The 22,538-nt window shown below is 45.6% G+C and overlaps 2 protein-coding genes across 2 annotated transcripts in view; both read left to right on the top strand.

Moving 5' to 3' along the window:
* MAD1L1 (mitotic arrest deficient 1 like 1) overlaps nt 1–22,538 on the top strand; it is a 428,801-nt gene that overhangs the window by 122,939 nt on the left and 283,324 nt on the right. The window contains exon 11 of the mRNA XM_087729234.1: nt 14,465–14,609. Within this exon, the coding sequence (XP_087585360.1) occupies nt 14,465–14,609 (145 nt within the window). The remainder of the gene's footprint in view (nt 1–14,464; nt 14,610–22,538) is intronic.
* On the top strand, nt 17,469–18,526 carry LOC148042655 (uncharacterized; the record flags this gene model as incomplete). Its single annotated transcript, XM_087728909.1, has 4 exons — nt 17,469–17,637; nt 17,809–17,955; nt 18,034–18,198; nt 18,335–18,526. Coding segments are annotated over 4 exons (660 nt in total), but the record flags the coding sequence as incomplete, so codon positions are not given.

The raw sequence follows: 22,538 nt of genomic DNA, 5'->3' as shown, positions 1-22,538 counted from the left end.
GAAAGGACCTTGGAGGTCTTCTAGTCCAACCCCCTGGCTAGGCAGGAAACCCTTCGCCACTTCAGACAAATGCCTATCCAACATCTTCTTAAAGACTTCCAGTGTTGGGGCATTCACAACTTCTGGAGGCAACTTCTGTTCCACTGATTCATTGTTCAAACTCTCAGGAAATTTCTCCTTAGTTCTAGGTTGCTTCTCTCCTTGATTAATTTCCACCCATTGCTTCTTGTTCTATGCTCAGGTGCCTTGGAGAATGACTTGACTCCCTCTGCTTTGAATATCCCCTGAGATATTGGGAGACTGCTATCATGTCTCCCCTGGTCCTTCTTTTCATCAAACTAGCCATGCCCAGTTCCAGTCACCGTTCTTCCTATGTTTTAGCCTCCAGTCCCCCAATCATCCTTGTTGCTCTTCTCTGCACTCTTTCCAGAGTCTCCACATCTTTTCTACATCGTGGCGACCAAAACTGAATGCAAATATTCCAAGTGTGGCCTTTCCAAGGCCTTATAAAGTGGTAGTAACACTTCACGTGTTCTTGATTCTATCCCTCTGTGTACAATGAGGAACAGCCTTGGTTCCTTTGTTTTGGGCAATTTTACTCCTTTAATACCAGGGCAGGTGTGCTAACGAACTTGTTTTAATAGCACTTTCCCCTCTCGCCTTCTGTTGGAATCGATTGGTGAGACCTCTTAATGCAAGGTAGCTGCATCCGGAGTGAACTTTCTTCCCAAAATACAATATTCCGTGTGTTTTCAGTATTGGCTCTGGATGATGGGGGTGGGGGGTGGGCGTGGGATATCTACTCTTGCAGGGGGGAGGGAGGGATTTGTGGTGGGTCTCTGGTTGCCTTTTCACTTAAAAGCTTGTGTTGTCTGCGAGCGTTTATCTTTAAAAGCCCTCTGCTAATGCTTTATTTAAAAGTTCTCATGCGAAGAAAGGAGGGAAGGAAGGAGAGAAGGAGAGAAGGAAGGAGGGAAGGAAGCAGGGAAGGAGGAGGGAAGGAGAAGGAGGGAGGGAAGGAAGGAGAGAAGGAGAGAAGAAAGGAGGGAAGGAAGCAGGGAAGGAAGGAGAGAAGGAGAGAAGAAAGGAGGGAAGGAAGGGGGAATGTAGGAGAGAAGGGGAGAAGGAAGGAGGAAAGGAAGGGGGAAAGGAAGGAGAGAAGAAAGGAGGGAAGGAAGGAAGGAGGGAAGGAAGGAGAGAAGGAGAGAAGAAAGGGAAGGAAGGAGGGAAGGAGAGAAGAAAGGAGGGAAGGAAGGGGGGAATGTAGGAGAGAAGGAAGGGGGGAAGGAAGGAGGAAAGGAAGGGGGAAAGGAAGGAGAGAAGAAAGGAGGGAAGGAAGGAAGGAGGGAAGGAAGGAGGGAAGGGGGAAGGAGGGAGGGAAGGAAGGAGGGAAGGAAGGAGGGAAGGAAGGAAGGAGAGTAGGAGAAAAGAAACGAGGGAAGGAAAGAGGGAGGGAAGAAGAAGTAGGACCGTTGTAAGATAAGATGGAGTTATGGGATGGTAAGAAAGCAATTTCAAGTATATTGTCAACTGTAGGGGAAAAATTGTTATAAATACATATTATTAATAACAGTTATGAGATCATATAATTGTGAATGTATATATGCAATTAATAAAATTTTCAAAAAAAATAAAAATAAAAGTTCTCATGCGGTCTCTCAGATCTTTCTCCATTAAGGGATGGATTTCTGGCTCAATGTGGGAAGCTGAAGGGATGCCAAGCCAATAGAAATGTCATGTAGAATCGGTTGTTTGGGGATCATAAGGGATCCCCCAGTTCGTGGTATCTTCACCGCAGCAAAGTAATACATTTTCCCCCCGTATTCATCCTTTGTTTTACTTCCCACACAGGTATGTTGTGCCCAAGTTTAAAAGCCATCTGGATCCCTTCTCCTTGTCTCTTGTTTTACTTCCAAGAGCAGGGAGGTCCAACTCGATTTCTTTCTTTAAAAAAAATAATAATAATTAGATAAACATTAAAAACATTGGACATAAAAAGTACGTTAAAAGTAACAAACTTAGCAGAGATGGTTAAAATATCAGCATACCTCAAGGACCACTCAAATGAGAGTTATAAACTCTCCAAGGTGGCGCAGTGGTTAAATGCAGCACTGCAGGCTAGTGCTAGATCAGCAGTTCAGCGGTTCAAATCTCACCGGCTCAGGGTTGACTCAGCCTTCCATCCTTCCGAGGTGGGTAAAATGAGGACCCAGATTGTTGGGGGCAATATGCTGACTCTCTGTAAACCGCTTAGAGAGGCCTCAAAGGCCTATGAAGCGGTATATAAGTCTACTGCTATTGCTATTGCTATAAACTGGAGTGGAGAAGATGGACTGATTATATTCAAAATAAATATGGGACTAAGAAACTCCAGATAGCTTATGAATGAACGAACAAGGAATGTTACAACTCATCTAAAGTTAGCTTTACAAAAGGGGAGTTTAAAGTACAAGAGAGGGACGATGCTAAAGTTAGTTTATTTTAGTCTATGATTGTTAAATGTTTATACCCTTTATTTGCTCTGGTAGGTTGGGGGGGGAGGGGATGTGGGATTGGGTGGGAGGGAGGGAAGGGGAAAGGTAAACAATTGTAAAATTTATTTAAAAATTTTAATAAAAAAACAAACATTGGACATAAGGAGACATTTCGGGCATAAAAGTTTCCATATAGTGATTACATCTTACAACGATTACATTTTCTACCCATTACATAGGTAGATGTAGTCAGTCAGATTACCCGTCAGTTGGTCCTTTCTTTTATATATTTACTAATCATACAAATACATATCTGATTCCTACCTATCACACATTCTTAACACCATCTTTTCCAATTCTTAACTTGCCTGTGTTTTTCTGTCCCGTCCTTTTCCCAAGGCCGGGAAAACTCGATTTCATAGCACGGCGTCCTTTTTCCTCTACCTGTCCTAACCGAAAGCCCTATCGATTGTGGAGCCGACCGGCGACAGGGAGCCGCAGCAGTGGAATGAAAGAGCCACATGCGGCTCCGGAGCCACACCTAACTGAAAAGCCCTATCGATTGAGGAGCCAACTGGCGACAAGGAGCTGCAGCAGCCACATGCGGCTCCAGAGCCACGGGTTGCCGACCCCTGGCCTAGAGTCTGGGATTAAAATCCCATCACCCCCATTTTCGGTTCAGGTAGATTTGGATAAAGCTCTTTGTCCAAGTTTAACAAGCATTGCCTAGTTACTTTCCGTGATGAGTTTTAAAATCATTACCGCTAATTGCGTGGCTGCATCGGCGCTGATTAAAGAGGAAGGATTTTTAAAAAAATCAGAGGGACTCGGGATTTGCAGAGTTTAGCAGGTTCTTTTAAGTGATTCCTCCTCCCCCCCCCAAAAAAATAAATTCCCGGCTTTCATGAGACAATTAGTTTCCGATGTGTCCTGTTCAGTATGCATCCATCTGGCCCAACACACATTAAAAGTTTGTCTGAAATAAATGCTTCTCTTCACCTTTGTTTATTACGAATATACGGGTTGTGTAGAGGGATCTGTGATGCCTACAGTGTTTGAATGATAATCCTACAGACAGATGGAGGCAGCTTAAAAGGCATTTCCTTCAAAGGAATTATCTGCATAGGAAATTTCTCCTCTCCAATTAGCATGATTTGCGTGCTAGATTCAAATCAATTTTTTCCTCTCTCTCTCTTTTTTTTGTTATTCTGCAATCCAGAGTAAAGCATTATTTGCTGGGATTCACAGGTAGTCCTCGACTTAACGACGAGAATTGAGCCCAAAACTCCTGTGCTAAGTGAGTTCTGCCCCATTTTATGGCCTTTCTTGAATCCCTAAGTTAAGTCATGCGGCCGTTAAGCGAAACTGGCTTCCCCATTGAATTTGCTCTTCGGAAGATCCCCAAAGGGGGATCACGTGACACACCCCCTCCCCCATTGAAACAATCCAACCGTCATAAATACGAGTCAGTTCCCAAGTGTCTGGATTTTTGATCACGTGTGATCTGCAACGGTCATAAGTGTGAAAAACTAGACACTTTTTCCAGCCCTTGCCGTTTCAGTGACTAAACTGCGAAGGACGGATTAGCATTTAACAAATGCCTTGCTTAACAACTGAAACGTTGGTGCTGATTGCGGCCACAGGCCGAGGACGTAGCTGTATTCAATTCTGGCAGCATTCTGAAGAGATCATAAATTTTCATGACAAACTGGAAATCGACTCCATGTTCTTTTAAAAAAAAAAAACAATTTGGTTTGTCACCCCTTCAAAAAAAAGAAGAAAATAAAGAACTTTATTCCCCCAGCTGGTTAGTTTTAATTGACAGGCAGGCAAAACGACAATCGGCAATTAATGTGAAGCTTGTAATGAAATCCCTACCAGCCAACGGCTCTTAATTAAATCGCCAAGGGAATCATCCAAAAGAGAGTATCAAAATCTCCCCATGGGAAGCCGTCCCATTTTATGGCAACTTTTAATTGCCTCGGTTCTTCTGATGTGGCTAAAGGAAGACAGTTGTCTAAGGAGACCTTCGGCGATGAAACGGCACTTCCATCTGGGGGGAATGTAATATTTTGGAAAACCAGGCGTGTCCAAGCTTGGAAACTTTTTAAGACTTACGGACTTCAAGCCTTATTAAGTCAACAGTTCTTCAGCTCTTCAACTCTTCACTTCTTGGAACAGTTTGCAAAGGGATAGTTGTTGAGTTGAGCTTAACGGAGATGAGTTTAATAAGTTGAGTTTGATGAAAAGAATAGCAATAGCAATAGCAGTTAGACTTATATACCGCTTCATAGGGTTTTCAGCCCTCTCTAAGCGGTTTACAGAGTCAGCATATTGCCCCCCACAGTCTGGGTCCTCATTTCACCCACCTCGGAAGGATGGAAAGCTGAGTCAACCTTGAGCCGGTGAGATTAGAACCGCTGAACTGCAGATAACAGTCAGCTGAAGTGGCCTGCAGTACTGCACCCTAACCACTGCGCCACCTCGGCTCGGCTAGGGATGATATGATCGCAGTCTTCCAATATTTGAGGGGCTGCCCCAAAGAAGAGGGAGTCAAACTATTCTCCAAGGCACCTGAGGGTAGAACAAGAAGCAATGGGTGGAAACTAATCAAAGAGAGAAGCAACTTAGAACTAAGGAGAAATTTCCTGAGAGTTCGAACAATGAATCAGTGGAACAGAAGTTGCCTCCAGAAGTTGTGAATGCCCCAACACTGGAAGTCTTTAAGAAGAGGTTGCATAGCCAGTTGTCTGCAACGGTATAAGTGTCAGGGTTTCAAAAAAACACCCCCAACCAAATAAAACTCCGAGGCTTGTATTTCAGGGCACCGTCGGATGGCGAGACCCACCAAGATTGCTTGGCAATCCCCGCCCGCATTGACGTCTCTTCCCAAGAGGAGGGACAGCAAAATCAATAGGGAAATAAACGAGAAGAATGGGCTTTTATTAATCAAGTCCATTGGAAGCAGAAAGGAAGATGATAAGGTGTCGATCGAAGAGCGTGGGGTGCTTAAGCTATCTCCCGGCTGGCTGCTGAAGTGTCGGTATTGATCGGAGGAGATGTAGGGCACGGGGAGATGAGGGGGTCGCTAATTGGGAGGTTGGGCTACCATCGCAAGAGGAAAGAAACATGGGCCTTTCCAGACTTTTCCTCCGTATCCTGGCGGCGAAGGCGTTACGGCAATGCTGGCATTGTTGAAGTGCCACGGTGGCACGCGTCAAGAGTCCTCCAGCCTCTTGTGTGATGACCCCGGGGGTACGGCACAGAGATAACACAATAGCAATAGCAATAGCAATAGCAGTAGACTTATATACCGCTTCATAGGGCTTTCATCCCTCTCTAAGCGGTTTACAGAGTCAGCATATAGCCCCCAACAACAATCTGGGTCCTCATTTTACCCACCTCGTAAGGATGGAAGGCTGAGTCAACCCTGAGCCGGTGAGATTTGAACCGCTGAACTACTGATCTAGCAGTCAGCTGAAGTAGCCTGCAGTGCTGCATTTAACCACCGCGCCACCTCGGCTCTTACAAACAGCTGGCAGTTCACACTGGACCTTTATTGCTCCAAATTTCCCCAAATGCTCCCACGTTTCTGGCAAGTCACAGAGCAAAGTGACCCTTACACACACACACACACACACACACACACACACACACACACACACACACACACACACCCCTCAAGCAGCCTGGCTGCACAGCAATAAATCCATCAGGGCAAATCAAGGAGTTCAGGAAGCAAAGGATCCAGGTAATTCGTCCAGAAAGAATGCAAGGACTCTTGGGAAGTTCAAAGGTCGGCACTCCACACTTCAGGAACTCAGCATTTGTCCCCGACAAAGGCCCCCTCCCCACAGCGTCTCCTTAAGTCTCAGTCCCCAGGTGTGCCTTGTAAAGATGGGCGGGGCACTCTTCTCCCCCAGTAAGCCTGTTCAGTCTGCTCTGTTCTCGCTTTCTCCCCACTCTCCGTGCTCTTGGATCAGGAGTGGGAGGTCCTTGCTCCACGCCTGAGCTCTGTCTCTCGTGTTCCTCCTGCCCCTGTTCCTCCCTGCCTACAAGCTGTCCTAATCCTGAAAGGCCCCGCCCTTCCCCATTTTCCTCTGAAGCCAAACTAGAATCCTACAGCCACATATTGTCAACACCGACATCTCTACAAAGATGGCCTCAAGCAGACCCAATTGTACGTGAGCATGGCCAGGGTTACCCAGTGGCCTTAACACTTCAAGGTGTTCCCAGCTGAAGGTACCTTTGTTCAGGATCCTGCAGTTTTGTTAAGCCCAAATATGGGATTTACAATGTTGGCGATCCCAACCTTGCGTTAGATACCCTTGAGGGTGGTACCACTTAATTATTAGACTCGCCATCCTGAAAGTCAACGCCGGAGTTTGTTTAAAGGTAAAGCTTCCCTTCACACATATGTGCTAGCCATTCCCGAGTCTAGTGCTCATCTCCGTTTCAAAGCCGAGGAGCCAGCGCTGTCCGAAGACGTCTCCGTGGTCATGTGGCCGGCATGACTCAACGCCGAAGGCTCACGGAACGCTGTTCCTTTGCCACCAATGGTGTTTCCTATTTTTCTACTTGCATTTTTTACCTGCTTTCGAACTGCTAGGTGGGCAGAAGCTGGGGACAAGTCACGGGAGCTCACCCCGTTACGCGGCGCGAGGGATTCGAACCGCCGAACTGCCGGCCTTTCTGATCGACAAGCTCCGCGTCTTAGCCACTGAGCCACTTTTGGGAGTGTGTTTACTCGAGTTTAAAGCCTTCTCGTCTGTTATTCAGAATCGGGAAAGGAAATTCCTCGGAGAGCGGTGTTTAATCTGCAAGGCTCTTTCAGAAAATTCTAATTGCAAGGAGTAGCCGGCAGGGCGATGCGAAGCAAAACAAAAGAAATAATAACGAAGGCACGCAGATAAACAAGGCGATGCTAATATCCAGCAAAAGGGCCATAATATGCATTGAAGATGAAGACCGATTATGAAAAGGTCAGCCTGGACCATCCTGTGGAGCGTTTAGTAGCAACCACGAGTGGCAACCCGGGGAGGACTTTCCGGCCCAGAGGTGGAATGCTGGTTTTAAAAGGTTTCTTCTTTCTTTTTGTCCTAGTGTGTTTATTTTCCCAATTATTTCTGATTACATTCAAATAGGCCATCGTCCCGCGGTTAAGAGCATTTGCAACCGGCTTGTTAGCTCAGCCTTGTGCGATGCCGTCTGAGTTTAATTTTGGGCACAAGCTTGTTTTCCCATTAAATGCCTGGCGCTCAATTAAAGCGTGCCACTCGCCCTCCTTCGTTTTCACAAAAAGTTGTGGTTTCTTTTGCCGGGAACCAAAATGGTGCGCCTCAGATTTAAGAGGGTGTAAGATTTGGGATGCGGTGGCTCAGTGGCTGAGCTTGTCAGTCAGAAAAGTCGGCAGTTCGAATCCCTAGCGCCGCGTAACGGAGGGAGCTCCCGTGACTCGTCCCAGCTTCTGCCAACCTAGCAGTTCGAAAGCACATAAAAAATGCCAGTAGAAAAATAGGAGCCACCTTTGGTGGGAAGGGAACAGCGTTCCGTGCGCCTTCGGTGTTGAGTCATGCCGGCCACGTGACCACGGAGACGTCTTCGGACAGCGCTGGCTCTTCGGCTTTGAAACGGAGATGAGCACTGCCCCCTAGAGTCGGGAACAACTAGCACCTATGCTAGTCACCTTCGGTTCCACCACAAAAGCGCGTAGGACAAAATCGCGCTCGACAAAAGCGCGCTGTGACGTCATCACAGCGCGACGAAAAAGTTCGAAAAATGTAAAAATAAAGCGAAAACCTTACCCTAAGCCCCCCAAACCTAACCCTAAACCTAACCCTAAACCTAACCCTTAACCTAACCCTAAACCTAACCCTAAACCTAACCGTTAAAGTAACGAAAAACCTAACGCTAACCCTTAACCTAACGCTAACGCTAACGCTCTAAAGCTAACCCTAACCCTTAACCTAACCCTAACCCTAACCCTAAACCTAACCCTTACCTTTATGTGAATCGGCTTGCTTTAATTTAATTTTTATTAATTTTTATTTGAATTTTTCGATCTTTTTCGTCGCGCTGTGATGACGTCAAAGGCGCGATTTTGTCGATCGCGCTTTTGTCGTCCGCGCTTTTGACGGGTCACGGTCACCTTCTGCTGAGCCTGACAGTGAGGACAATTATCCAAAGGAATGTTTTGTGGATGCTGCAGCATTGAAGGTTTTTAAGAAGAGATTGGACAAACACTTGACCCAGATGGTATATATGATCTGCTACTCCAGCAGGGGGCTGGACTAGAAGACCTCCAAGGTCCCTTCCAACTCTGTTATTCTGTTCTGTTGGAATTCAAGACTGAGCAACCATGGAAACAATGCACCGGGGCAACCCGCATCCTTCCTAACCATTCCTAGATTCTACAATCTTTGTTTTTCTAAGAAATGATTTAAATAGACTATTGTCGCCAGGATTTATTTCGGGTTTTTCCCCAACCCATGAACACAACTTTTATCTGCCGCATTTGGAGGCAACAATGTGAAGAGATTGGCTTGTTGCGCCCAAGCAACAAAACTCATTTTGGGGAGTAAAGAAAATATGATTACAGGTTGAGATCTGATGTGGCAAATTTGATTATTCATCACGGCTTGGACCGAGTTGAAATTTGTGGAAGATAAGATTTCTTCTCGGTGACTTCCAAGGTCAAACGAGAGTATTTACCATTCTCTCTCTCCTCTGTTTATCTTCGGATGCAAATTGAATTTGGGGACTCAAATTGATGAAATGTAAGGAATCTAAAACTCATCAGAAGCAACATGGAGAAAAATTACCGGGTAGGGATAGCTGGTAGCTCCACCAGTCCATGTCTTGGACTTTCTTCTGATTAGTAATTATTTCAATCTTTGTTATTTATTTTCTTTCTTCATTCTCAATTTTGTTTAAGTCGTTTTGATTTCTGTTGTTATTATTTTTTTCGAAAGCAAAAGCGTAATTATGTTCCGAAGCATTTAGAATTGGAATTAGATGGTTGAAATAGCCAGCTGCAGGCAAACAGCTCCTGATGCAACTTGGGGGAAACCAGCATTTCCTCCCCTCCTCCTCCTCCTCCCCTCTGCAAACACCCACTCCCTTCTAGTACTGATGATGTTACTTAGTTAGGTCATGAAACGTCTGCAGAAAAACAGTCAAGCTCAGAGAGCCACCAGGGAGTCGTCCTCCTCTTCGTCATCTTCCTCTCTCTCTCCTCCTCCACCACCACCACCATCTCCTCCTCCTCCTCCTCCTCCTCCTCCTCCTCCTCCTCCTCCTCCTCCTCCTCCTCCTCCTCCTCTTCCTCCAGCTCCTAAGGTTTTCCTAAGATCTGACACCCTAATCAGGTAGCCTCAACAAGAGATTCTCCATCTCTTATATTTCCTATTTCTATCTATCTCTCAGAATACAGCTGGAAGGGACCTTGGAGGTCTTCTAGTCCAGCCCCCCCCCCCCCTGCTCAAGCAGGCGGCCCTATACCAGACCCATGGTTGTCCAATCTCTTCTTAAAAACTTCCAGCGTGACATTTCTGGCATAAACATTTCCATATCGTTTTTACATCTTACAATGATTACGTTTGATATCCATTACAAAGGTAGGTGTAGTCCCTCAGATGACCTGTCCATTAATCCCTTCTTTTGCCTGATTATTAACCCTGCAAATACATATCCGATTCCTACCTCTCGCACAATCTTAATGCCATATTTTTCCCATTCTTAACTGGTCTGCGTTTTCCTGCCCTGATCTCCCCCCCTCCCATTTCTAATCAAGGGTACCATTTGTCCCAGAATTCGTGATATTCCATCCCATCCTTGTCTTTGAGCTCTGGAGTCAGCCCGTCCATCTCTGCGCACGTCAGTATCTTCTTTATTATTTCTTGCTCCGAGGGAGTGTCTCTCTCATTTTTCCATTTTTGTGCAAAAACCAGTTTTGCCGCCCTTAAAATACGCAGCATTAAATATAGTCAAACTTTGCCATATTATTTTTCTTCTTTTGCGATCCCTAATAAAAATAATTCTGCCCTCAACTCCATCCTTTGATTTAGCATCTCTTCCAAATACTTTCTTATTTCCTAGCTTTCGGGCATCTTCCTTGGCTTGTTGATGAAGCTGCGTCCCTGTTGGGAGGCCAGAATCTCTCTGTCCCCTCAATACCGTCCCCCAGTTATTCTGTCATTTTACAATAATACAATAGCAGAGTTGGAAGGGACCTTGGAGGTCTTCTAGTCCAACCCCCTGCCTAGGCAGGAAACCCTATACCGTTTCAGACAAATGGCTATCCAACATTTTCCAACACGGTAGTTAAAGCAGAGCAGACTTTTTAAAATCAAATGCTCTCTCTATCTTCAGGGAGCTCGAATTGCTTCCTAAAAGAAATCCTTGTCAAAGATGAATGAAATTTTGAATATTTGAAATTTAATAATATACAGGAGCAAGGTTTTTTTCTTGTTTGGAGAAAGAAGCTATTAAAATGCATGTTAGTGCCTCTCTATTCATTGTGTTCTCTCGTACTTGGCAAGGCTAACAACATTTTTTTTTAAAAAAAATGGGAGTTTTATCCTCAAAATTATTCCGAAGAAAAAGGAAAGGGGGAATAAAAATGGACCGCAAGACATTTGCCAGCGACTTAAAAAAATTCCAAAGTTTCTTCCCCTTGGTTCGATTTTACAGCATCCAAGGACGTTATTGAGGTGATAAACAGGAATGGGGCTTCCCCCCCCCCCCCACCTTCCTCTCTCTGTTTTTTTTTAAGGCCAGAAAAATATACTTTGAACTCACAAAGCCCGCTGAAAATGCCACCAAGGCCATGGTTCAACCGAGCTATCAGATGTAGGGTTTAATTTTTTATGAGTTTTGAAAAAATAAAAAAATAAAATGAAGAGTTCAGAGCGTGTGGCCTTTAATGAGTGGGACATTTATCCGGCCCAATAAATGGGTTTCTTCTGTAGCTGTTGACATCCTGTTTTTCGAGCTTTTATATCCAACTCTCTAATGGTTGAATCAAAGAGCATAGAATTCTAGATTTCCCGTCACTTTTGGGGCAGTTTTTAGCCTACATTATGGGACCGAAGGCCAAAAACGCCTGCAGAGGGCTTAGCTAATTGCAGAACATTATTTTATCAAAAGTAGAAGTTTCTCACCTCCATCCCGTTGTTCGGTTTGGTTTTTTTTTAAAAAAAACTTGTTTAATCTCAGTTTAAGGGATGTGGTGGCTCAGTGCCCAAGACGCTGAGCTTGTCAATCAGAAAGGTTTGGCAGTTCGAATCCGAAACGCCGCGTAACGGAGTGAGCTCCCGTGACTTGTCCCAGCTTCTGCCAACCTAGCAGTTCGAAAGCACGTTAAAATAATGCAAGTAGAAAAATAGGGACCACCTTTGGTGGGAAGGGAACAGCGTTCCGTGCGCCTTCGGCGTTGAGTCCTGCCAGCCACGTGACCACGGAGAGGTCTTCGGACGGCGCTGGCCCTTCGGCTTTGAAATAGAGATGAGCACCGCCCCCTAGAGTCGGGAACGACTAGCACAGAGGTGCGAGGGGAAGTTTTACCTTTCACTCAAAAGAGATGCATACCCCAATCCGGACTTTTTGAGATCCTGGCTGTGAAACCTGTTTATTTTTGAAAGTTTTAAATATTTACATTCTTGGGGAAAAAAGAATAAGAACAGCAAGCCACCCCAAAACTTTCAGCGGGATGACAAAATCCGAACAAGGAGTTCTAGTTGGGGCTTCTGCCAGTTCGGCATGCTCAGCTAATCCGTTCAGCGTCCCGACGAAAATTCCCTGCAAATCCTATTTTGCGTCTGCCGCACGCCCGTTCTCTCCCTCCTCTCTCTCCCTATGCTCGGCGGTGTCGTTCCCAGCTAGTTTACCCAGGAATAATCAGGCATAAAATTGGGTTCTTCCATCTGTGTTCTGAAATCTTTGCAAGGAAAGTTGAGAAGGAAACAGGTCCAAGGCACCAGCGTGCCTGAAATCCTGCCTTTCGTAATAATCTTTTAACACAACCCTTACATGCTACTCGGTGGCAAAAGGTTCCATTCTCCGTGTAACTAATTAATTAAAACAGGAAGGGGGGGGGAGAAAGGGGGGGGAGGGACAGAGGCCCGGTCGCGTTGCGGTTATTGAATTAGTCATTTTTCACAGTAGATTTATAGCCTTCGCGATTAGCTTCCCCACCTGACTACAACAGTGGAAAGAATCTATTTTACAGACTATTAAATTGGTGTATGAATGGCTTCCAATGGAGTTGACGCTTACGCAGAGACCTTTCATTTCATTGAAAGATTTAAGGTGCTTGTACAGAGCAGTTAGCAGAGGGGGGGGGAAGGATTGGATGGACTACCTGCAGGGAGAGCTTTTAGAGATCATCGGGGGGGGGGGGAGAGAAATTTGGCAAATGGAAGGACAGTTTTTCAGGTATGCATATCAATGCAAAGAACCCATGTAAGCAGAGGGGGGGAGGCGTCCCATAATTCAACAACCGGCTTGCCTAGTGCAGAACTGAAAACGTGAGCGCTCGCGCAGCTTCCACGCTTGTGCGCAGGGCACACTTTCTCGAGCAGGTGAGTAGGGCAGGCGAGGCGCGGAAGTCAGCTGGGCTGCGAGCCAGAGAGTGAGATACTCTGTTTCCCCGAAAATAAGACCTCCCCCAAAATAAGGCCAAGCGCTTTTTTTTTCGGGGGGGTGTGTGTCAAAAGAAAATAAGGCCCTGTCTTATTTTCGGGGAAACAGGGTTTATAGGATGGGATAGTACTGTGGTGAGTGGGCGTGGCCAGCCGGTGGTCGGAATTACCATTCGCCTTGCTCTAAAGATTATTTTTTTTTGCCAATGTTTTAAATTTATTTTTTATTCTCTTAAATACCATTTTAAGTCTACATTCACCTAATTGTTGTTCTGCTTTACATTTGTCACTCTTCTACATTTGCCATTCCGTTTAGTAGTTCATTATATACAGTTTGATTTGCTTTATTTACCATCCCTGTTGTAACACCATCTTATTTTCCCTTTTCTCCCTCCCTCCCTTCTCTACTTCCTTCCTTCCTCCTCTCCTTCCCCTTCCTTCTTCCCTTTCCCCTACTCCCTATTCTTCCTCTTCCCATTCCTACCCTCTCTCCTTCTCCCTTCCATCTTCCTCTCCTCTATCTTCCTTCCCTCCTCTTCTCCTCCTCTCCTCCTCTCTCCCTTTCTTTTCTATTGTTATAGTCCTTTCTTTTCTCCCTCCCTCCCTTCTTACTTCCTTTCTTTTTCCTCTCCTTCCTCTTCCTTCTTCCCTTACCTCTCCCCTACTCCTATTCTTCCTCTTCCCATTCCTACCATCTCTCCTTCTCTCCTTCTCCCTTCCATCTTCCTCTCCTCTATCTTCCTTCCCTCCTCTTCTCCTCCTCTCCTCCTCTCTCCCTTTCTTTTCTATTGTTATAAGTCCTTTCTTTTCTCCCTCTCTCCCTTCTTCCTTCCTTCCTTCTTCCTCCTCTCCTTCCCCTTCCTTCTTCCCTTACCTGTCCCCTGCTCTTCCTCTTCCGCTTTCTACCCTCTCTCCTTCTCTCCCTTCCACCCTCCTCTCCTTACCTCTTCCTTCTTTCCCTCCTCTTCCTCTCGTCCTCTTCTCCTTTCTCTCTTTCGCTCTAAAGATATTTTTTGTGTGGCGTTCGAGAAGACCTCCTTTATTTATTTTATTTAGCACATAAGAGCTCATGCAATTACGCAAATTTAGGCTCAACCTTTCAGCCCTAAAACCAAGAACTCCCATTAGGGGTGCATGAAAACCACCTTACACCCATGTTCAAAACTGAAATGCAAAGCATCTGTCAGATGCAACCACTACTATATTCACAACAGAGGAAGTAAGGGAGGATATTGGGAACAAATAGCAACCATTTCTCATTTCTGGATGCTTTTCTCTCCTATGCTCCATGCAAAAAAACAAAACCACTCTACTTTTCCTTCCTTCAATTTCTCTTCTTCCTTTCTTTAGCGCCCGGCTGTTGGAGAATTCACGGAAACAATTGCAAGAAGAGTTGTTGAAGGTTCAAAGCCAGCTCCTGGATGAGAAGAAAAAACGCGAGCAGCAAGAAACGATGGTTAAATATCTCCAGAAACACATGCAGCTTCTCATCAAGGTAAGCCTCCTGGGTGGATGAACCCAATCAATCAATCAATCAATGCAGCTAGAGCTGGAAGGGACCTGGGAGGTTTTCTAGTCCAGCCCCCTGCTCAAGCAGGAGACCCTATGACATCTCAGATAAGTTTTTTTTTAAAAAAAAAACCTCAAGTGATGAAGCAGCCACAATTTCTGGTGGCAAGCTGTTCCACTGGTTAATTGTTTTCACAAATCAGGAAATTCCTCCTTATTTTGAGTATGGGTCTCGGAATAAAGTCTAACAAGAGTTGGAAGGGACCTTAGAGGTCTTCTAGTCCACCCAGAAGGTGATGCTTCTCCTGCCCTCCTCTTTGTGGGAAATCTAGTTGAATTTCTTGCTTCCTAGGTGTTCCAAACCTGGGAATATGGACGTTAGCCTTCTAACCATCTCTTATTGTTTGTTACCTGTTCTGTCCTGTTCACGGCTCTTAACAAACAGCAAGACGAATAAACTTAAAAGGAACTTTCTTTATCAGTTCTCAGCTCAAACTGGCTTCGAGCCCAAAAATAACATAAATATAGTCTCTAACGAGATAACAGAATACAAAACAACTCTTACAAGCAGTGGACTTCTCCAGGTGTAGCATTGAATCAGGGTTACAAGAAACAGAAAGCACTTATCCAAGTGTATCTTCCATAAATCACGATTGATGATCAAGCAATGTTGTACCAAACAAGGAACGCACGAAGGAACGTTGACTCCTGCGACTAGGGCGTGGCAGCATCCGCCCTCTTATCTCCAAACCTGCCTCTAACAAGCCCCAGCTGCGTAATGAATCTTGTATCCCGAAAAGACTCACAGCAGACATCTGCTGAGTCACAACAGTTACCTAACATAACTGTGTGCCTATGTTTCCCTCTGCCTCTTACGGGTAGAGCCTCTTCAGGATGGCTTCCATATTTATTTCTCAACTTGCGACGGGTTTTTCCGGCAAGCGGAGACGTCTAGCCCAGTTCTCTCGTCGAAAGCTTCCCCTACCCCCCCCCAACCTAGGACAAAAGGTTTTGCTTTAATTAAACGGAGACGGTCGCGTAACCTAATATTAAATTGAGCAAACATATTACCTGTTTAAAAATAATAACTTTGCCCTGGAAGCGAGACGGATATTTAATGATCTAATTAGCATGTCCTACGGCTGGAGCAGTTGATGTAAGTATCGCTAAAAAGAGGGGAGAAGGGAGGGGAAGGCGGGTTGGAAAGCCTCGAGTGTTTTTTTAGAGACGGTGATATAGCTTGTAAACAATTTTTTTTTTTTTTTAAGAAAAACGTTCTCACAACCTACAACGAATCCGCACTTTCTCCAAATCGGGGCCAAATCGAAGAGCCGAGGTGGCGCAGTGGTTAAATGCAGCACTGCAGGCTACTTCAGCTGACTGCTAGTTCTGCAGTTCGGCTGTTCAAATCTCACCGGCTCAGGGTTGACTCAGCCTTCCATCCTTCCGAGGTGGGTGAAATGAGGACCCAGACTGTGGGGGCGATATGCTGACTCTGTAAACCGCTTAGAGAGGGCTGAAAGCCCTAGGAAGCGGTATATAAGTCTAACTGCAATTGCTAACTGCTATTTGAGTCCCACTTTCTTGTCCAAAGGGCTTGTCCCACTACAGTTGGTGAGGTTTCCAATGGTTGATGGACTTCTGGGAGATATTTGGTTGTGGGAACGAGGATGGTAAAAGGCTTATTTGCCAGGAAGTCAAATCTACTCCTCTAGTGAAAAGAGGGACCAGGGGAGACACGATAGCAGCCTTCCAAGATCTCAGGGGTTGCCCCAAAGAAGAGGGAGTCAAGCTATTCTCCAAAGCACCTGAGTTCAGAACAAGAAGCAATGGGTGGAAACTAATCAAGGAGAGAAGCAACTTAGAGCTGAGGAGAAATTTCCTGACAGTTGGAACAATTAATCAGTGGAACAGAAGTTGCCTCCAGAAGTTGTGAATGCTCCAACACTGGAGCTTTTGAAGAAGAGAGGGGACAACCGTTTGACTAGGATGGTATAAGTCTCCTGCCTTGATCGTCTGGATTCTTCTGGAGAACGTCCATGGATAGACACACAGAAAGGTCTTTGAGGATTTCTACAGTCCTCCAGAAATTCAGCCTAGAAATAAGGAGGAATGTCCTCAGTGAGAACAATTAAGCAGGGGAATGTCTTGCCTCCAGAAGTTGTAGAGAGAGAGCCGAGGTGGCGCAGTGGTTAGGGTGCAGTACTGAAGGCCACTTCAGCTGACTGCTATCTGCAGTTCAGCGGTTCAAATCTCACTGGCTCAGGGTTGACTCAGCCTTCCATCCTTCCGAGGTGGGTGAAATGAGGACCCGGATTGTTGTTGGGGGCGATATGCTGACTCTGTAAACCGCTTAGAGAGGGCTGAAAGCCCTGTGAAGCAGTATATAAGTCTAACTGCTATTGCTATCTATCTATCTATCTATCTATCTATCTATCTATCTATCTATCTATCTATCTATCTATCTATCTATCTATCTATCTATCTATGTAATCTTATCCTATCTATCAGCCATCTATCTTTCTCTGTCTCTCTACCTATCATCCATCATCTATCAAGCTATCTAGCTATCCACTCCATCTCTCTCTCTGTCTCTCTCTCTCTCTCACACACACAGACACACACACACATCTATCTATCATCTATCTATCGTCTGTCTATCTATCTATCTATCTATCTATCATCTATCTATCTATCTATCTATCTATCTATCTATCTATCTATCTATCTATCTATCTATCTATCTGGGTGAAATGAGGACCCAGACTGTGGGGGCGATATGCTGACTCTGTAAACCGCTTAGAGAGGGCTGAAAGCCCGATGAAGCGGTATATAAGTCTAACTGCTATTGCTATCTATCTATCTATCTATCTATCTATCTATCTATCTATCTATCTATCTATCTATCTATCTATCTATCTATCATCTATCTATCTATCTATCTATCTATCTATCATCTATCTATCTATCTATCTATCTATCTATCTATCTATCTATCTATCTATCTATCTATCTATGTAATCTTATCCTATCTATCAGCCATCTATCTTTCTCTGTCTCTCTACCTATCATCCATCATCTATCAAGCTATCTAGCTATCCACTCCATCTCTCTCTCTGTCTCTCTCTCTCTCTCTCACACACAGACACACACACACATCTATCTATCATCTATCTATCGTCTGTCTATCTATCTATCTATCTATCTATCTATCTATCTATCTATCTATCTATCTATCTATCATCTATCTATCTATCTATCTATCTATCTATCTATCTATCTATCTATCTATCTATCTATCTATCTATCTATCTATCTATCTATCTATCTGGGTGAAATGAGGACCCAGACTGTGGGGGCGATATGCTGACTCTGTAAACCGCTTAGAGAGGGCTGAAAGCCCTGTGAAGCAGTATATAAGTCTAACTGCTATTGCTATCTATCTATCTATCTATCTATCTATCTATCTATCTATCTATCTATCTATCTATCTATCTATCTATCATCTATCTATCTATCTATCTATCATCTATCTATCTATCTATCTATCTATCTATCTATCTATCTATCTATCTATGTAATCTTATCCTATCTATCAGCCATCTATCTTTCTCTGTCTCTCTACCTATCATCCATCATCTATCAAGCTATCTAGCTATCCACTCCATCTCTCTCTCTGTCTCTCTCTCTCTCTCTCACACACAGACACACACACACATCTATCTATCATCTATCTATCGTCTGTCTATCTATCTATCTATCTATCTATCATCTATCTATCTATCTATCTATCTATCTATCTATCTATCTATCTATCTATCTATCTATCTATCTATCTATCTATCTATCTGGGTGAAATGAGGACCCAGACTGTGGGGGCGATATGCTGACTCTGTAAACCGCTTAGAGAGGGCTGAAAGCCCGATGAAGCGGTATATAAGTCTAACTGCTATTGCTATTGCTATGGAGGATTTCAAGAAGAGACTGGATAGCGGAAGATGTTGGGTGACCATTTGTCTGAAGTGGTATCGGCAGTGATGGCGAACATTTTCGGCACCGAGTTCTCAAACTAGAATGTGTGTGCGTGCCGGAGCTCCAAACACTCAGCTGGCCAGCACACATGTGCCTGTTTTTGGGACATTTTCCAGGACGTTTTTGGGACGTTTTTGAGGCCAAAACCACCCGGAAAAATGGCCTATTTTGGGGGGGCAGTTCTGGCTGTTTTTCAGGATCATTTTCAGGCTGTTTTCCGGCATTCCAGCACCCAGGAAGACCGGAAATCAGAAGAGCAGCTGGCAACAGCACACATGCCCACTGAGAGGGCTGTGCGTGCCACATCTGGCACGCATGCCATAGGTTTGCCATCACAGGTACAGGGTCTCCTACTTGAACAAGGGGTTGGACTAGAAGATCTCCAAGGTCCCTTCCAAGTCTTGTTATTCTGTAGGCATCGAGCAGCATTTGGGATAAGAAACAGATTCATCCGTAACCATTAACACAACCCACCCAGGATAACTAATATGAGAGATTCTCCATGCATTAATTTTGTTAACAATTATTCTGTTATTTGGGTTCTGGTCTTCTGATGAGCTGGCAAGTTCTCAGGATCCCATTCCAGTCCATTCTCCTTGCAGAATGGCCTCCTCCTTTTAACTCATGGCCACCAACTCCAGAACGGTTGATAAGTTAGTCACACGGTCATTAAGGGAATCCCCATTGACTTTTCTTGTCAGAAGGTCGCAAAACGGGATCAAATGACTCCGGGAAACCGCCACCGTCACGAACACGAAGCAGTCGCCGAGCGGGTGAATCGCGGGGGGGTTGCAGAGGCCGCCAGTCCCATTTTTCAGTGCCGTCGTAATTTCGAATGGTCACTAAGCGAACCGTTGCAACTACTTGCACCCCAGTAGCTTCTGACTCATTCCTGTAAACCGAGCCAGTTAACATTTTAAGATGTTTGCTTTTGACAATTATGGCTCTTCTTTAAAAGAAAGAAAGAAAGAAAGAAAGGAAATGATTGTTATATCATCAGGGAAATGCCCCGTTCGATAGAATCTCTTTTGGTGAAAAGACCTTAAGTGTCTCTTGCGCCTTTCAGCGCCTTGTTGCCATAACTCTGGAAGACAGTCAATGGCTTTTTTTAAATTGTACTCCAGGCTGGTGGTGGTTGTGTGTTTGTTTCCTCTCCCGTGTGGTCTCGGTCTCTCTCTCCCTCTTGGTCCCTCCCTCTCTCCCTCTCCTCTCCCTCTGTCTCTCTCTCCCTCTGTCTCTCCCTCCCTCTCCTCTCTCCCTCCCTCCCTCCCTCTCTCCTCTCTCTCTTTCCCTCCCTCCCTCTCCTCTATCACTCCCTCCCTTTCTCCTCTCTCCCTCCCTCTCTCCTCTCTCTCTCACTCTCTCTCACTCTGTCTCCATCCCTCCCTCTCTCCCTTCCCTTTCTCTCTCCCTCCCTCCCTCCCTCCCTCTCTCGGTCTTTCCCTCCCTCTCTCATCTCTCTCTTTCCCTTTCTCCTCTCTCTCCCCCTCCCTCCCTCTCCTCTCTCCCTCCCTCCCTCTCTCCTCTCTCTCTCCCTTTCTCTTCTCTCTCTCCTTCTTCTCTCCTCTCTCTCTCTCCCTCCCTCCCTTTCTCCTCTTTCCCTCCCTCCCTCTCTCCTCTCTCTCTCCTTCCCTCTCTCCCCTCTCTCTCCTTCCCTCTCTCTCTCCCTCTCTCCTCTCTCTCTCCCTCCTCTCTCTCCCTCCCTCTCTCCCCTCTCTCCCTCTTTCCTCTCTCTCTCCCTCCCTCTCTCCTCTCTCTTTCTCTCCCTCCCTCTCCTCTCTCTCTCCTCTCTCTCCCTCCCTCCCTCCCTCTCTTTCTCTCTCTCCCTCCCTCTCTCTCTCTCTTACGGTCTCTCCCCTCCTCTCTCCCTCCCTCCTCTCCCTCTCTCCTCTCTCCCTCTCTCCTCTCTCTCCCTCCCTCTCTCCTCTCCTCTCTCCCTGCCTCCCTCCCTCCCTCTCTCTCCCTGCCTCCCTCCCTCCCTCTCTCTCTCTCTAGGTGAAAATCCACCTGTCAGAATCGTAGAAATGGGCTCTGGAATGGATGACTGGAATGCGGCTGTCCATCCTCTTCTTAAAAACCTCCCTTCTCCCTTCCTTTCTTCCTCCTCCCTCCCTCCCTTCCTTTTCTCCCTCCCTCCTTCCTCCCTCCCCCTTCCTCCCTCCTATCAAAGGAAGCCACACCCTCACATTCTCATCCCATGGCTCTTCTCTGCGATCATGAGGACTAGAACCTTTTTCTTTTTAAACGCAAGGAACCCAAACCCAGCCCCCTTCTTTGCTGGCTTCCATGTCTTATTCGTCTGTCTGTTCGGGAGAGTCGGGCGAAACGCCTAGGGAGTCTCTTTCTTTGCAAATGAACATTATTTTCCCAAAACGAAATGCACCAGTTCCCAGGTTCATTCTTCGATGTCTTTTTTCTTTCTTTCTCCTTCGCCTGCAATCTCCCATTCTTGCTAATACCTTTTCTATTAAAGCGATGATGAGGCTTCCTTCGCACTTCAAATGTAATATTCCTGTCACTTTCTATCAAAGGGGAATAACTTAGGCTGCCGGATGGCTCATTTCATCATTATATTCATCAGAAAACATTACCTGCCTCCTTGACATTTAAAAGCCTCCTGTTCAAAATGTGCAACAGATATATATGTATATATATATATATTTATTCCAGGAGACCTTTATTAAACAACTCCAAGTATAAGTATAATTGTTACTGATAGCTAAGGGTATAATTACCATGGTGAAATATCATGACTATATTAAGCAAATGGAAATTGGCTGCCAGAATTAGGTGAGGACAAAACCATTTTGATCGGACTGTTTGGAGAGAGGGGGGGAGAGAGGGGGGAAGAGAGAGAGAGAGAAGGGAGAAAAGGGGAGAGGGAAGAGAGAGGGGAGAGAGAAGGGAGTGTGGGAGAGGAGAGATGGAGAGAGACGGGAGAGAGAAGAGAGGGAGAGAGAGGGGAAAGAGAGAAGGAAGTGGGGGAGAGGAGAGAGAGAAGAAAGAACAAGAGAGAAGAGGGGGAGAGAGAAGAGAGGGAGAGGGGGGAAGAGAAGAGAGAGGAGGAGAGAGAAGGGAGTGAGGGAGAGGAGAGAGATGGAGAAAGAGAGAAGGGAGAGAGAAGAGAGGGAGAGAGGAGAGAGGGGGAAAGAGAGAAGGGAGTGGGGGAGAGGAGAGAGAAGAGAGAGAAGGAAGAGAACAAGAGAGAAGAGGGGGAGAGGGGGAAAGAGAAGAGAGAGGGGAGAGAGTAGGGAGTGAGGGAGAAGAGAGATGGGGAGAAGGAAGAGAACAAGAGAGAAGAGGGAGAGAGGGGAAAGATAGAAGAGAGACGGGAGAGTGAAGGGAGTTGGGGAGAGGAGAGGGGGGAGAGTAGGAGAGATAGAAGGGAGAAAACTAGAGAGAAGAGGGGGGAGAGAAGAGAGGGAGAGAAGGGGAGAGGGAAAAGAGAAGAGAGAGGGGAGAGAGAAGGGAGTGGGGAGAGAGGAGAAGAGAGAGGAGAGGAGAGAGAGCGGGGAGACAGAGGAGAGAGGCGAGGAGAGAAAAAGAAAGAATGAAGAGAAAGAATGAAAGAAAGAACACATTTTTGTTCTTTTGCAGCATCTCTTTAAGGAAAATGAGCCCTGAGGCACATTTAAGAGCCAAGGTGGCGCAGTGGTTAAATGCAGCACTGCAGGCTACTGCTAGATCAGCAGTTCAGCGGTTCAAATCCCACCGGCTCAGGGTTGACTCAGCCTTCCATCCTTCCGAGGTGGGTAAAATGAGGACCCAGATTGTTGGGGGCAATATGCTGACTCTCTGTAAACCGCTTAGAGAGGGCTGAAAGCCCTATGAAGCGGTATATAAGTCTACTGCTATAAATCCTTTTTCCTTCCAAAAGAGGAAG

This window comes from Thamnophis sirtalis, unplaced genomic scaffold, assembly GCF_051295495.1.
Source record: "Thamnophis sirtalis isolate CommonGarterSnake01/CBP01778 unplaced genomic scaffold, rThaSir2_p1.2 scaffold_14, whole genome shotgun sequence".
Lineage (NCBI taxonomy): Eukaryota > Metazoa > Chordata > Lepidosauria > Squamata > Natricidae > Thamnophis > Thamnophis sirtalis.
Note: the sequence above shows the minus strand (reverse complement) of the source record. Positions and strands in the feature narration are given on the sequence as shown.